Below are 16742 nucleotides of genomic sequence, written 5' to 3' on the forward strand. Positions count from 1 at the left end.
CTAGTGCTCCACAAGCATACAATTTCATGTACAGGGATCGGATCTGCAGACCATGGACCGCATTGCAAAGATACTTTTAAGTACCCTTTTTTGTTCATGTGGTGCTGGGGCTGCTTTGGCATAGTTTGGGTCCTTGCTGTAAGCTGAAGGAGTTGTAGGTCAGCTGCCAGCATCCTCCTGGTTGAGGCTGGTGAGCAGTCGGAGCACCTGGCAAAATGGAGCCTTGTCCAAGCCCCAGCTCTGGGGTGGCATTTACCAATCTGAAAAAAGAGAGGTGGTAATAGCAGCTCTCTGCCACCTGCTTATCTGCCTGCTCAGGAGCACCCAGTGCAGAGTCACCCTGGGTTAAAGGCAGCTTCATCCCAGCCAAATGTCATCGAGCAGTCTTGTTTTCTCTAAAATAACCGGATTTGTGGGGAAGTCATGCGGGAGAACAAAATACCGAGTAAACAAAAGCCAGCACTTCCAGTGAGCTCCCGCTGTGCTTGTTGCTGTGGCTGCCTTGCCGTCATTTCTAGGATTTAACGGTCCTCCTGTTTCCATCAGCCCGCCCCACGCTGTGGGGCTGTGGCCGTGCTTGGGAATCCTCCCATGGACAAGGCGAGGAAGGAAGTCGAGGGAGGATGGGGCTTCGGCATCCTGCACCCTTCGGAGGGGAGTGGCTGCAAATAGCTGAGCTTGAAGGACGTAATACTTCATATGTTTTAACACAGGCTGTTTGAACCTAGATAAACCCTTGATTAAAGGAGAAGAGGCAGACAGTTGTGTGTAACTGCTAGGAACTGTCGGGGAGTTTGAGAACATCCTTCTAAAACCCTTTCCTTCAAATGACAAGAGGAAGGGAGAGGACAGGCACGCCTCGTGGAGCTGAGATTACGCAACGGTGCTAACACAGAGCTAAAGCCTCCGAACTTGGGCTGCACAGGCTGGGTCCAGAAGGCAACTTTTGTAGGAAATACGGTTTGTGATTGGGAACAGGAATGGTATTTTCAGGACCCGTCCTGTCAAATGTTAACTTTTTTTATTCTTCAGTTTGTTAACTGGGCTCAGATGGAGGAATGCAGTTTAGGATCCACAGGCATCCTTTGGAATGGCCAGGTAAGGCTAGAAGGTGCAACTAAGTGTTGGTCTTTAATTTCAGCAGTGTACTGCATACGCTAGTGCTGTCTTCTGTGAGAAATGTTTTGCTTCTACCAGAAAGCCTGCAAAAACTGTTCAGACTGAGATGGGGAATTCTGAAAATCACAGAACGTAAGCTGCACATAGTGGGTTAATACTTGCTCGTATGGTGGTAACTGATATGTATTGTCTCTTAAATGGATTGACATAATGTGATTTATTATAATGAATACTTGCAATGGAAACTCTGCCTTGATATTGTTAATTTATGTACTGGCTTTCCAGAAAAGGAGCGAGGCCTCAGGTGATAAAATTTGTCTTCTCCTTTAAATATGTCCTGATGCAATTTTCAGTTGCTTTTAAACATATTTTGGATATAAGGGAGGAATCAATTTAGTTCATTAGTTCAGTAAATGTTGTGCTACTTCTTTAATGATTACCCACGGATTGGTTTGTGGTTTTTTTTTTTTTTTAGTATTTCTAGAATTAAAATTATCAGAGGTTACCGAAGTGAAAATACTGCACAAAATTTAGTGTTACTGTGGGTTTTGAGCAACTAAAAAAGTTTGTAAGTACATACCCTTTGGACTGTTCTTACTAGTTTTACGTTTTGGTGACAGTCTGTTTTACTGCCTGGATGTCTGGGCTCAAGAGCACTTACTGGCACTGGGACCGAGGCTTTGGAAGTCATGCAGTAAAATGCATGTAAATCAGGTTTCTGTTTTACATTGGAAATGCCACGCTAGACATCTCCTGATGGTTGGCTCTAAATTAAGTTCAGAATATCCTCTGATGCCAATAGCTACAAACCTGTTACTTTTAAAGACTGAGTGAAATGACACAGTAAATAGATAATGACCATTCCCAACTGTATACTTAGGAGAGAAACTCATGGCAGATCCATGGATCTCAGCTTGAGACAAAACTATATGTAGCCTTGCTATCTACCAGCCTTCTGGCTGCTCTGATACATACTGTAAGAGAACACCTGATGAGAAATAACATTTGGATCGGTGCTTTATCAGCTTCCCCAGGCTGAGTACAAACACCCCTCTTAATAATGGGATGCATCACTTGCATCATCTTCAGTGCCCAACAATCTATTAAAATTTACCTAAAATGCTTAAGGAAGTCAGCATTTTGACAATCTGAACTTAATTTAAAATTTTAAATTAAGAATAAACTATATAAGCGCTTCAAAAGATTTTTGCATAGAATATCTTCCAGAAAGGGATGGGAAAAAACCCGGAGACTGGAGTGTAAATCTCAAATGAGGATAACAGAATTAAGCAGGGATACAATGGTGTTACCAACATGACTGATTTTTTGTGAGCTAAAGTGCACAGATTTTTTGAGGAGCTGTGAGTTAGAATACCCACGTATGGTAGCAAAAGATTAAAATTCTAAAATTTTGTATAATGAAAACCATTCAGTGACACTGGGAATCTGTTAAGCATCACCTTCTCTCTGAGCTCTGCATACAAGCATCTTTATAAATGTGTTACAGCAAAGAGATCGGTATGCAAAACTTTGAAGCTCTTAGATTGCTGTAGAGAACTTCCAAATTTTTTCCCATGCAGTAAACAATCTGTGATGTTTCCAGACTAGGAGTTTGTGACTTCTATAATGTTTTGGTATTTGGAGAATAAAAATCCTTTGCATTCATGAAGACAAACCTTTTATCACATAACACTACTGACTGCAGAAATGGGGACCAGAAGATGAACGTTGGTTTGCATACGGTCAGTCTGTGTACTGGGGCTATGCGGCTTGTTTCAGATATTGATTGGTAGCAGTTCTTTGTTTTTAAGTGCCTTATAAAAGGCTGTATCTTGTTTGTTTGTTTGTTGATTTAAGCTATGAGAGATGACTCTGTAAGGTGATGGACTTCAGGTAGTTTAACCTTTTTCCTAAAACGGAAATAGCAAAAGCAATGAGACACGAAGAACACAACATGGACTCCACAGAAGCCTCCTGACCCCCTGATGTCAGGTACTAGCTTCGCAAGGCTTTCAACACTCCAGTAACATCTTTATGCAAAACTGGGAGTAGCAGCTGATGAACCAGATGGTTGTGCTGACATTCAGATAAGCTGGAGAAATGGGAAAACAGGAATGTCACCAAGTGCAAAGGGAAGTGCCAAGTCCTGCTGCTGGGGAGAAATAGCCCCTGACACCAGGACAGGCTGAGAGTTGACTGTCTGGAAATCATCTTTGGAGGTCCTGGCAGACAGCAAGTTGAACGAGAGCAAACAGCGTGCCCAGGTCCCCTGCTGGCATCCCAGGCTGCCTTAGGCAGAGCCTTAGCCAGCAGGCTGAGGGACATGGTCCTTCCCCGCTGCTCCGCACTGGTGGCATACATCCAAGTGCTGTGTCCAGTTCTGGGCTCCCAGTGCAGAAAAGGCATGGGCATACTGGAGCTTCTTGTGCCTCTTAGGGGCATAATTTTATCATGAAAACTTAATTTTGTGAAAGTGATACCTTCTTTCATTGCACTGTTCATCAGTTTATCCAGTACTTATATATTGCTTTTCACAGAAGATAGCCGTACCAAATTGACACATGCCAGAGGGAGCTGCGTCCCGTTCGCTGTCACGTCAGGGCAGAGCTGCGGGCACAGGTGGAGAACTACAATGCTGACATGGAAAGCACGGGCTGTGGGTGTTACAGATGCCACTGGTATCTAACATACCTTAAAGGGTGTTGTAATGAGGGTGAAGCCTGAAAGTGGAAAAAAAAAATGAGTTCAGTTCGTAATACCAGCTCTGGCTGACTACTTAGCACTTAAATAAAGAAAATATTGTTACTCAGAACACTTCTGCTTTAGATGTCAAGGAGCGCTAGTCAGTATCAAGTTCCACACACTATGTTTATTATTACTCTTTGTTTTACAACTTTTTGTTGTAGAACATCTCACATATGCTGATTTGTACAGCGGTTGTAACTCTGAGGAGTACGTTACTTTCTGTAATAGTTTGTGTCTAAGAGTTATTGAAGATAGAACGATACTGAGCATCTTGCATTGTTTAATGTCTTTCAGAAGTGTAGACTCACTGGACAAGATACCAATGTAGTAAGACAGTCTTTCGTTGCATATTTTATGTTGTGGGAAGGGATATTTATATCTACTCTTTGGCCCAGATTCTGGAACAGCTGCCAGTTTCACAAACAGCAACAATTATGTGCTAAAAGGGGACTAGAATGTCTTAGAATTGAAGTTCCCTATGGAAAATATATCTATATATCTATCTATATATATCTGTGTGTATGTACACATGTACATATCTAAGTTTTGGGGAAGACGAGAGATGAGGTGGTAATTTTGACACTGCTTTTTGTGCTCACACTTTTTTTTTTTTCTGCACAGCTCAATATTACTGAGACTTTCACTGTTTAAGTTAGTTTTTTATTGCAATGTTGATAAGTAAGTTTTGGCAATATTATGTACTTTAATGTTTTCATGCTGTTTGATTTTTATTTTTTTTTTCTGTGCAGTTTCTTTGTTTAAAACTCAATGTACTACTGAGGTTTGAAGTTATTTTTCCATATGCATTAGTAATGTTTTCTTTCCCCCTATGTGAATAACATCATAAAATTAGGGGGAAAAATCTGTTTCAGAAGAAAATCAAAGCTGTCCAAAATAAATTCTGTAATTTGAGTCGATTGCTGACAGGCAGTGGTCTGTCAGCATTTTTCATTCCTCTGCCTCTACCACCTTCTGTTGCAATGGCAGCGTGCCTGTGGGCAGAGTATTGATGATTTAGTGTTCATTGCTGCAGAGGAGACTATTCCTTCGTGAAAGGGCTGAAAATCCAGGCATTTTCTCTAAACATTGGATTTTATTAAATAAGGTGTAAGAAAATGTTCTGCTTTCTTGGAACTATCAGCGCAGAATTTAAAACTCAAATTAATGTAGGACCTTTACTGAGGCACACTAGTGTCTGTAAAAATTACCATTGACTTCACTTGGTTACTGATTTTAAAAAACAAAGAACAATTTCTTGTGCCTCAGTGCTGGAAATCTCACTGTTAAAGGCATATTTCATTGCTTCAGAGTTCCTTGATTTGCTGAACAAAATAAAAATAAATAAAATCATGTTTATGTTTATAATATACCAAATATTGTCCTTCTGCTTAGCATTATGAATAGACTCTTCCCCAGCCAATTAAATGCAGAAATTCAGAAGAACTAGAGCATGTGAGGGGAGGTGTTTTGGTTTTTTTGGGGTTTTTTTGTCATACAGTACATCCTTATTTACCTAGACATAATGAGAACACTGAAAAATTTAAAGCTATCTGTGTTTCGGGTAACTGGGATTTTTAAAGAATCTGCTCGCTTTCAGTAGCGAAGGTTTGGATAATCAAGTTTGTATGGTGGACCAAAATAGGCACTCGTGTAGATTTGCTGGAAGTTAAGCTGTATCTCATGGCTTCCCAGAGTCCTGCCTGTGGAAGGTGATAGTGCGATAAATAAATAAGTGAACAGTGTATTGTTTCAGTTAGAGTGTCATTGCAAACCACACACAAGAGATTTATTTTTTTTAAAACCCATAGGATGATTTACAGGCTGTACCTTGGGTTCCTCTTTATATAGCTTTGAAAAAACTGAAATGCATGGGTAAGACACAGATTTGTTTACCTTTGAAAGTTTTTTGCTGTAATGAAGAAAAAGCATGCATGTTTTAAGCTTTTACTGCCTGTGTGCCTGCCTTGATGGTGTGTGCAGATTCTGTACTATCATGTTGATTCCACACGAAAAGTTAAGCCTGAGGTTATTACATGCTTGAGGCATTAGGAGAAACCCCAAGTCCCTTGTCATCGTCGCTAAGATAATTATAAAACTGTTCTGGACTCATCATGATGTTGGGGATCACAGCTTTCTAAAAATTCTCAAAGTCACCTACGCCTGGAGGCATAAAAAATCTCAGCAGCTTGCCACGGCCACCTCTTGACTCTCCAAAGCTCTTCCCTGTTGCAGAGGGGGTGCGGAGCTCACTGCTAAGCTGTGATGGTGTGCCTGGTGCTGCCTGGCCTGCCGGCTCGGTGAGCCATGGATGTACAGGCTGCGCTAGCTGTGATTCAGTAAGAGTTCCTGTGCATGCGCTGAGATGAGCAGTCAGAAGGAAAAAGAGAAAGAGAAGCTTTACTGTAAGCTTTTATTTTTAAGATAAAATTAACAAAGCTGTGGTGTTATTCTTTCAGAAATAGCACTAAAATAAAGGTTGTTAAATGTAGGTGACAATTCTGTAATCTTATTTATGTGGGAGTTCTTACTGAAGTACAAAGAAAGCATGCTTGGATGGGTGGGAGCTTCAAAAAAACCCCAAAGTAGACTGAGTTCTTCGTGAAGTCTTTTTAAGATTGTAGAACACACTGTAATGAAATGTATGTAATGTATGTAATAAACCAGGATATTTTTCCTTTTTTTTTTTTTTTTTTTTTTTTCATTTAAAACTAAGGGATATGAAGTACCGCTGGAAAGAATTAGGATGTTGTATTTGAGGTCACAGATATAACTGTCTAATTAATAAACAGCTGTCTACATGCACTTGTAAAACGTTATAATGCATACTGCCAAAGAACTTCCTTTACAAAAGAGTTACGTTGGATTTATGTCAGCTTCCTCTGTGTCATCATAACTAACCTTTGTGCCCTTTCAGGCAGCTTCTCACTGTGGTTTTCTTTCATTCTTAGTGTTCCGGATGCCTGAATACAGGCTGGTAAATAAAAAACAGACCCCAAGACCTGTGTTTGTTACTGCGAGGACAAATGGCTTAGTTCAAGAGGGGAGGGTACCGATACTGCTAAGCTGATCTGCAGACACTGTTTGCTTCTCCCTTCTCGTTTGAATGTATTTTGCTGAATCTCTTGTGTGTATCTTTGGCTTGCTAAGTGACAGTTCTGTGCTTTGAGCCTCTAACTAACTTGACTTCACTGATAGGGAATAATACTGTACCTGTCAGGAAACTGAAAGTGTTGAATATTTGGTGTATGTATAAAAATATTCTCACCGGTTTCTAAAACACAGGAATGTAGTAAAAACTGAAGTCTTGATATCTCTCGTTGCAATTCCGTACTTCCTAGCTAGGAAATGAATGCTGAATGTTTACATCACAGAGCAGGATTGCTCCATAAAACAGTTTGGTAGCTCCGTGGTGAAGTTTCAATCAGCTATATGTTCCCAATAGCATCTCTGTTGAGTTAGGGAAGTTTTGGAATTTAATACTTTATCTTGGCAGGTCACGTCTTACAGGAAACCATATATTTGCTTTGGCTGTGTGTCAGTCTGCTCACTCTGCATAAATTGATCTAAGTATCAACTGTAAAAGAGAAGCCATTTATCTTTTGCCAGTTAGTTTGGTTTCTGTGTTGTTGTGTTTGGGGTTTTTTTTGTTGTTGGTTTTTTTTTTAATAATACAAGTCATTATTTGTTTCTAGGCCTCTTGAAACAAAACCAAGAAAACTACTACTATAAATACTACTTGACAAAGTATTTTTTTTTCTTTCCTTTTTCAGATGAGAACTCTCCAGCCAATTTTTGGGATTCCAAGAATCGGGGAGTGACTGGCACGCAAAAAGGACAAATTGTATGGCGAATTGAACCTGGCCCCTATTTTATGGAGTGTGAGTACCTAGTTACCCAGTGCATATCCAAAGGCAAGCATGCCTTTGTGTCAGGGCAAATTAAAAGCGTGGCATTTGATACTCATTTCATCAGTCCCTCTGATAAATGTAACTAATTGATTGTATTGCTCTAAGGAGAAGCATTTTCTAGTGTGTTTGCTGGACATTAAAAAAATGGAGTTGAGCTTAGATGTACGTTTGTATTCTAAGGATGATCTTGGACAGCTTGCTTCAGTTTAAGGGAGGAAGAAATTGCCTTGTGCAATGTCATCCAGTATATATGCTTTGAAAGATGAAATCCCTTCCCAAGATGTTCAAAATTTCGGCTGGACAAACATTAGCAGTAAATGCACATGAAGGAAAATGTAATAAGCTAGTAGTACTTGCTAATGTTTGTTAGTATGAAGGTTAGATTTGTCTCTAGGAAGTGCCAGCCTCCTGTCCAGTTGCATCAGGATTTCACAGCTGAATTTTTGGTTTGCTGGGAAGTGCACTAGCCAGTTTTGAAATGTTGAGAGTCTCTGTGTGAGTGGCAGAAAAAATCTTCAGTTGAACTCCATAAGGAGTATTGGTAGCCAAACTTAAAATCGGCCAGCTATGTCACTCCTTTAGGTGACCAGGATTTATAGGAATTTAAGCCACTCTGCTGTGTGGTGGTTTTTTTTAAAAAATTTTTTTCCTTTGGGTTTTTGCCTTTTTTTCCTTTGGTTTTTTTTTTTGCTTTTTGATGAAAAGGAGCTATCTTACCATCTAACGTATATTATATATATATCTATATCTCCCCTAAAGAAATTGATATTCTAACCCTAGGATGTTGTGTCTGAGCTTGCTGGAAACTCTGATGTGCCAAGCATCAAAGTGGCAATCGGTACCAAAAGAGCTGTGAGCTGCTTTACCACCTGTTTAGCCTCACAGCAATGAATCTTCATAAGTTAAAAAAAAAAATAAAATAAAAAATACTCCCACTCTTATTACTTTAGTGCATGCTGCAGTGCTTCTAACTGTAGGTCTTGGCAGAAGTTTTTATTCTAATTAACTGATATAAAAGCGATACACATATTTCAAGAGGTGTTGTATACGCTGTACTATAAATAATTTTCAGATCTTATTTGTAGAACTCATAATGGAATCTTGCCAGGTTACCCTATGCGTTATGCAGCACATTTCTTAAAAAAAAAAAAAAAAAAAAAAAAAGACAGCAAGCTTTAATAGGAGAACATTAAATTAATTTTCAGGAGCTCATCACAGGAAAAAAATATTGAGCTGAAGATCAAGAAAATAATGAAGATCAAGATAACTTTCCTGGTGCCAAAGACAGTGGTATATTAAAGCAGATCAAAATGTACATTAGAAATGTTCATTGCCTCATCTTTCTTGTACGTATACTCTAATAGCATTGTTGCCAATGTGGGCAGTTTGACTTCAAGGATGTTTGTAGGATTTAGCTGGTTATGTGTTGCACCATAATGAATGGAGATGAGGAACATTCCTTATGAATGAAGAACATTTTCCATTCATGTGAGTAACCTAGACTAGTGCTTCAAGAACTAGAAGTTTTGACTTAAAATCAGCTGCGACCGACTTAGCATTTCACAATTAACTGCACTTTTCTTAACCAACTGAAAGAGTGCAGGATATGCATTCTTTGGTCATGGTTAGCTTTACTAATGAATAGTTCTGCTGCCATACAATGAACTGGAGACAAGCAATTATGCAGCAGCTGAGAACTGTAAAGGAATATTTATGAGCATATGTTGCTATAGCATATAGTATAGCAGATAAATATACCACCAGTGACACTTGTGTTTCTAGTGAGAGGCCAAAAATTGCACTGAAACACTTCACTGAATTTCTGATTCCACTTTTTATACTAGAAGGCTCCACAGGTGTGTGACCACATTTGCTCAGTAGAGCTTTATCTTGTGGCTTACAGGTGGTGAACTGACTCTGTTGCAACTACAGGCAGCTGCTTCACCCCCCCACCCCCACCCCCTTTGTTTTTTATTCCTCAGATCACTAAATCACAGCTCAGGCAAACGCAGCAGGTGGCTGCACAGTTCAGGTGCGACTACAGCGTTAATGCCTCTGCGGTGTGGGAAGAGCCGTGCTGTCAGGGCTCTCACTGTGCTCCGCAGACACTGCCACTGCCCAGCCTGTGCCCGCCACAGAAGCAAACTCAGCTCCCCTGTTAGCATCTTTCTCCTGCCATGGTGCTGATACAATTTGTGCTCAGTTTAGCACTGCCTGTGATGCCACTATCATAGCAGGGGAGCAGGAGGGAGAGGCAAATGGAGAGGCTAACATCCCTAGAAAATATGTGCCTGATTATTGAAGTTAAGGTATCTCTGATGCTTTAATCTGCCATTATTTTCCAGATTTTGGAAAGAAATCTACAGTTGTAGATTTCTTGTGTTTAGAAATACCTTTGCTAAGGGGCAGAGTATACCAGATAAAAGTCATGGTATTAGGGGTTTGTCCTATTTACCCCTCACAGCAATGACATGCATCAGGCCATTAGCAACCTGACCGTGCTTCTCAAGGAATGAGAAGATCAAGTGGAGGGCAGTCCCAGATTCAGCAGCAATATCCCCAGGTTTTTGAAGCAGCAGCTCCAATAAGAGGCAACAGTGTTTGGGAGACCAGCATGGACAAAATGTGTAAATGGATCAATCTGAACTCAGCTGGAGGCTAATCACAGCACAGGAGTGCTGGCTGCGTTGCAGCCTCCTGCTCTAAGTGGACTAACACTCCACCTGGTCAGCTGTGGTTTGTAAAGCGTGGTGTTGCTGTAAACTTTCAAAGGCAGAGATTTCACATATGCTGCAGGTAACCTTTTCCAGTGCTGCAGGATTGTTCCAGCTAAAAAGATTTCTCCGGTGCCCACTCTGAATGGCTAAAGCTTATATTTGGGGTCACTGCCCCTTTTAAAATCTGATAAACTGGGAAGAGTTGAGTTTATAATACTTGTCTTGCCCTAACCTCTTCTTCACCAGGCTAAACGAGGCCAGCTCCTTCAGCCTGTTCTTGTAAGTCATGTTTTCTCCATCCCATCCATCTCTGTAGCCCTCTGCTGTCCCCTCTCAATTTTCTCCATGCTTTTGAAGCTAGGCACTCAAATAAAGGCACTCAAATCTTCCTCACCACTACCAAGTAGAGGGGGACAGTAAGTTCCATCTATCTGCTGGCCACGCGCCTTCCAATGTAGCCTGTGAGGTGGTTGGTTGTGTTTGCAATGAGAGTGTGTGCTGGCTCTTACTGAACTCTGCGTCCATCCGGAGCCCAGTTCCTTTTCAGCAGGGCTGCAGCTTTGGGGACAGACCTTTCAGTGGGGGCTGTAGCAGTAGGAGAAAGAGTAATGGTTTTAAACTGAAAGAGGGCAGATTTAGATTAGATACTAGGAAGAAGTTCTTCACGGTGAGGGCGGCGAGGCGCTGGCACAGGCTGCCCAGAGCAGCTGTGGGTGCCCCGTCCCTGGGAGGGTTCAAGGCCAGGCTGGACGGGGCTGGGAGCACCCTGCTCTAGTGGAAGGTCTCCCTGCCCAGGGCAGGGGGGTGGGACTAGGTGGTCTTTAAGGTCCCTTCCAACCCAAACCACTCTGTGATTTGCCAGTCTGTTCAGAGACCATAGTGATGCAGAGATTTGCAAGTCTCCCTCTTGAACATGACGACATTAGTGTTGACCCAGTCCTCCTGGTATTTATTGCTCATGCTCCGACATGTAGAGAAGCTCCAGCAGGCTGGTGGTAAGCTGGGTATATAACTGAGTTAGAGCTGGGCTTATGTCACTCCAGGGTTTTCTGGCTTGGAGCTGTTTCCTTTTTGGAACACAGGTGATGCTTAATTGCCACCACCTATCATGCTATACCTGCATGATTGGCAGGCTCCCTGCTCTACCGATACATAAGGAGAGAAGAGGGATGTTTGCTGCGAGCATGAGAAGCCTTGAACCAGCTCTGGCAATGAGAACTGACGATGCGTGGTAACAGTTACACTTAGTAACTACAGTAATCCGTCAGGATTTGCAGTCAGAACTGGCCTGAAGTTGTCTGTCTCTTTGGCAAGGAAAGGAACAGGAGTTACTAATGTTGGATGGTGGGTTGAGATCACTCGGTGTTCATGTTATCCCAGGAACTGGTTGTGTCTTTTCCCTAGCAGTGTTGGAACTTAGAGACATGAGAGATCTTTTCACCAGCAATGTGACATCTCTGTAGGGCAAAGTGCAGAGGATGATAGCTTTGCTAACAAGCCATATGCAAATGAATCTCATGCAGAAGGAGTATTTTCATTTTAATTGCATTAATGTTAATCGGTGGGAGTCAGCTAGACTGGGTCTCAGGTTCTTTCGGCAGTTCTCATATTTGTATCTTTTAAGAAAAGCATATTGTGCCTTGATTTGGGGAGCTGTTTTCCCATGAGTGTAATTGTAAACTTATTAATAGTTTCACTGAGGTCTGTGGAATTTATGCTTATGTTTAAAGGTATGCCTTGGATAAGCATTTTTCTGAGTTTCGTATTACTGTGTATCTGCAGTCTTCTGACTTAATTTTCTAGTCATTCTGATTATTCCTCTTAAATTCCCTCCCTATGGATTCAGCATCTCTTATTTCCCAAGCAACTAACGCGTAAAGGCATAGTCTGCCATCTGCTCTATTCAGATCAAGCAACCTGCAGAAAGAAGGGCAGGGAGAGCCTCATCATCTTCATACTAAAACCAGACATTAATTGATCCAAAGCATCCAAAAATGAGCAAAACAGGGATGATCAAAGAAAACTCTGACTTGCTTTAGACAAAAATCAACACAAAAAATTTCTGTAGACTCTACCCTGAGAAGGGAGAATCAAAGGAATGAACAGTGAAATAATGAGAAATTTAATGTGTTCCAGAAATGCAAGCAAGCTCTGAGGGGAGTGGCTGAGGGAGGGGACGAAGGGAAGAATATGCGAAGGACAAAGAAAATACTTGCAAAGTATGATGTCCAGCTCACCATCACAAACAGCTGGTGTCCTTAAGCTGTCACCTCGAGACAAAGTGAGTGGCTCTGAACTGCCGAGCCAGCCAGTATGGAGGCAGGTGTTCCTCTTGCTTTTCACTGGGGAGGAACAGAAGTGTCACGTAAGCATGAAAGAGAACTCAGTCATTTTAGAGATTCAAGAAGGTGAATTTGAGCATCCATACGCCTGAGATGCCGTTTCTGTACTCATGTAGTAGAGGTGGCTTCAAAGCGTCCTGTGCTAGGCTTACTAAAATGTGGGGGAAGGAAAACAGTGACTCGCTACACAGCTCCCTCAAGTTGTTTGCTGTGTAAATTACAGAAGGATTGCTAAATATGGCCACAGCTCCACAACCATCCTTCCATCCAGAAGTTTTCATCCTTTTCCTGTTAAAGGAAAGGACAAGTTCAAGGAGGAGTATTCTGAGCAGTTGGCAATAGTGCAAAGGTGCAACATAGCTTAATGTTTTCCTATTTGGTATGGTCATCTGGTATTTAGCGTGGCATCAGACTGTTCGGGTCCTGAAAAGTATGTCAGGACCTTTAGTCTCTGGTGCAAGAGAAGCTGCAGTTGCCCCAGGAGTGATTTTAGATGGGGGAGTGTTTCTCGGTGTAGCGGTGTGGGAGCTTGGGATGGCAGGGACTCCCTTTGGGGCATTGTGGCGGAACGGAGATGGTGACATTCCTTATGGAGAACAGAGCTAGCAGAAAGATGGAGTGAAATGATCCATGGAAAGGCTGGTGACAGAAAAAGCATGTGAAAGGAAGCATGGGTTTTATGAAGACTGCTTGATAAAAGCTGCTGCTCATTTACAAACTGCAGCTTCTGAGTCAGTTTTCTGCAGCATAGGGAAGGACAGGTCGTGTTGGAGGTGCTGTGGGAGGGAGATGGAGTATAGTGCAGTCACCGTCAGAGTAGCTGGGGCTTATACACTTCCATATGCAAAGTCCCCAGAAGTTAAAAGCCATACATGTTCTAGGGCATAAACCAGGCTAGGGGCTGTTTTCTGCCGCTGGGAACAAGTCACAAAGCTGTCCTGTTGCAAGTGAGGTTTTGTGTGGAGTTCTCCATGTTCAGTCCCTACATCCACGAAATTAAAACTTCTGCAAAAATGGTGTATTGAGACTGAAACTGCCGTACTTTGTAGCTAGCAGGGTGGACTCCCACCTCCCATCTTTGTTAAAAAAGCTAACGTATGCTGACGGGGAAAAAAATCAGTTTAATAATTGATGTGCTTTCAGCTTTTAAGGGCTGCTGTAGCAAAGAGTTGTTACTAGATATATGAGCACAATTTAGTATTTTTAGTGGTTTTGACCAAAATCTCAGTGTTATTATTGGCTCTTCTGTTAACATAATGCATTATTTATATCCATTCTTTATTTTTTTTTAATCATTTAATTTAATTTCTGTGAAGGTCACGGTTTTCTCACATGGAATTGTTCTGAGCCTGGAACACTCATCTGTGTAGTGCCCTGCAACCAGCACCCGTTCAGTGCTGTCTGGGGACTCATGGTTATTGTCCCTACCCTATTTATAAACACATTCACTGAGTTAGAAATACTTCTTTTATTCTTCTGCTATTTATATCTGTTGTCTCTTAACAGCTATTTTTGAGTATCACAAATAACTGAAACAGGATTGGGTCTTGTATGTTTTGCACTTGTGGCAAGCCTTGTTGACTTCCTTCGGCACATACTACCCCCAATGTTTCTTCTTAAAGGTTAGATTACAATTAAATGCTTTCCAAACTGGAATATAATAGGCAGTGCTCGTGGCTGTAAGTAAGAACGTCTCGGAGTGGGGCTGGCGGGGATAGGTGGGCTCTGTTACCTGAACAACCATTTGTCCAAGCAGTTTCCTTTTGAGGCAGGTTAGATAACGAGACACCACTGGGACATTTTCTGTTGCTGATCCTGGTTTAAAAATCTTTCTGTAAGCCATCTTAAGTCGCTTTCTAGGTTTGGTTGGTTTCTTTCTTTTTCTTTTTTCTTTTTTCTTTTTTTTTTTTTTTTCCTGCCCAGTAAGTTCTATGATATACCTGCTGAGAGAGACAGCAAGTACTGGGAGGCAGCTGGCTTTGGTGGTTGTGTTCTGCTGCTGTGTTTGCTACTTCCCAGTAGGAAGTAATCGAGGTATGTGGTTAAAGTGATGCAGAGAATAGAATGCTGAATGTCCAAACAAAAAGGTTGCGTTCGCTTAACTGGCATGCTAAGGAAAAGGAATTCAACTGGCAGGATGTGCAGAGCACTTCTAAAATCCTTCAGCTGTTGATGAGATGTTTGGGTTCAGCTGGGAAAAGTCAGGTTTTAACCCAGTGCCTTTCCTTGGATTGTATCTCCCTTTATAGCTTTGTAAAGCCTGAATGTGAGTGACTTAATTCGTTAGAGTGATAAAGTCTTCTGGAATAAGTTTTGTGGAACATGATCTCATATTTTTCAGGTAAGTTAGTGGCATCAGCTTTTTCTTCATTGAATGTTGGAGGGCATATGATTATATCTGCAGAGCGCCGTGAATTCAGCCCAGGTAACTTCTGGCATCTAGCTGCGGTGGCCAGGAAGTATTAGCTGCTGTGCCGGTTCCATGTCATTAAGCAGGAGCACTGTTCACCTCCGCAGACTTGTAACCCAGCCAGGATTTGACTTGTCCTTTGGAGGTGTCTCTGCCCATCCCTTCTCAGTGGAGCGTGGGGAGAGTCCGCCTCTAACACAGGCGTTTCATTTGACTAGGGTGTATCTGGAGCAAAATGTTTTTACAGTGAATGCATTTGTTTTCCTGAATTATCAGTCTCCTAGAAAGAACGCATTCTTCCAGAATTACGTTCATGTCTTTATGTATTCCAAGTTCATGTATCTTTCTATCTTAAAGCAGTTTTTTGCTGGGCAAAGTTAAAGGCAGTTAAAGTGGAGGACTTGGGGGAATTAGCGATGTTTTAAAAAGAAGCTGTTATTTGGTGTAAGCTGATCTCTCTTATTGAAGAAGCAAGAGTGTGTGGTCCGTAGGGGGAAGTACAACCCTGTAATGTCATGCAGGAGTTCTTTTGAAATTCAAATGTCCATGTTTGAGTCCCAGAAACCTTTGTTAATTCCAACACTTTTATGTAATGGACCTGAACTATGGTTATAAAATGATAACAGCTATTGACTTTTAAAGGAGATTATGGTTTTATGGAGTGTTCGGTTTAATTAACATATATATCACTTTTTATATGGCTGTGTGATAACTCTTAAAGAATCATAGATACCCCAATTTCATTTTTGTCTAATTTTTAAATGAAGAAGTAATTTCTTGTGGCCTGTGTGATATCTGGAGGAATGTCAATGACAATGGAGTGTGTGGTGTCAAGAATGCAGGTCTAGGTACAGTAATTTTTTCCTTCCATGAATTAAAATACTTTTTCTTCTGAAATGTCATATTTTTCTTTAATGAGACAGCAAATAGCCCTGTGCTCAGGTACAGATGTCTTTCCCTTGCTGGATTTACTGCTATGAACTTTTCCATTACCGATCACATACAAGGCAAGCTAATTAACTTCTTGAGAGAAGTAGGAAAGAAAAAAGAAGTGCAGGTTTTGCCCTGAAGGAAACATATATAAGCAAGGTGGCAGGAGAAGTGAAAGAAACTAGGAAAACTCAAGGCGACGCATGCTGTGGTGCAGTTTATATTATTTACATTGTGCAGTTTATATATTGAACAGTTCAGAGAAGCCTTTGTATTAATATGGTGTTGAACTCAACTCTAAATATTAAAGTCCTGTTTGCAGATAATTGAACTTTCTGTTTCTGAAGAGGTCTGTGTCTTTATGGGGCCTTAGTTACAGGTGGTAGGCTGAGATGTGTTCTACCAGGAACAGCCACAGATACCTATTTTCGATTTATTTGGAGCTCAGGAATCCATCAGTCATCAAGAAAATACTGTTCTAATCCACATTTTTTTCTGGTAACACAGTACAAGAAATGTCAAGAAGCTAGATCCTGAGCTGTTTGGAACTGACAGGATTCCTCTGAGTTTT

General features: G+C 41.3%; 1 protein-coding gene across 1 annotated transcript in view; it reads left to right on the forward strand.

Moving 5' to 3' along the window:
• Window positions 1-16742, forward strand: part of HECW2 (HECT, C2 and WW domain containing E3 ubiquitin protein ligase 2) — a 176471-nt gene that overhangs the window by 77938 nt on the left and 81791 nt on the right. The window contains exon 3 of the mRNA XM_055812962.1: window positions 7635-7742. Coding sequence (XP_055668937.1) covers window positions 7635-7742 — 108 coding nt within the window. The remainder of the gene's footprint in view (window positions 1-7634; window positions 7743-16742) is intronic.

The sequence above is a fragment of the Falco peregrinus genome, chromosome 8, assembly GCF_023634155.1.
Source record: "Falco peregrinus isolate bFalPer1 chromosome 8, bFalPer1.pri, whole genome shotgun sequence".
Taxonomy (NCBI): domain Eukaryota; kingdom Metazoa; phylum Chordata; class Aves; order Falconiformes; family Falconidae; genus Falco; species Falco peregrinus.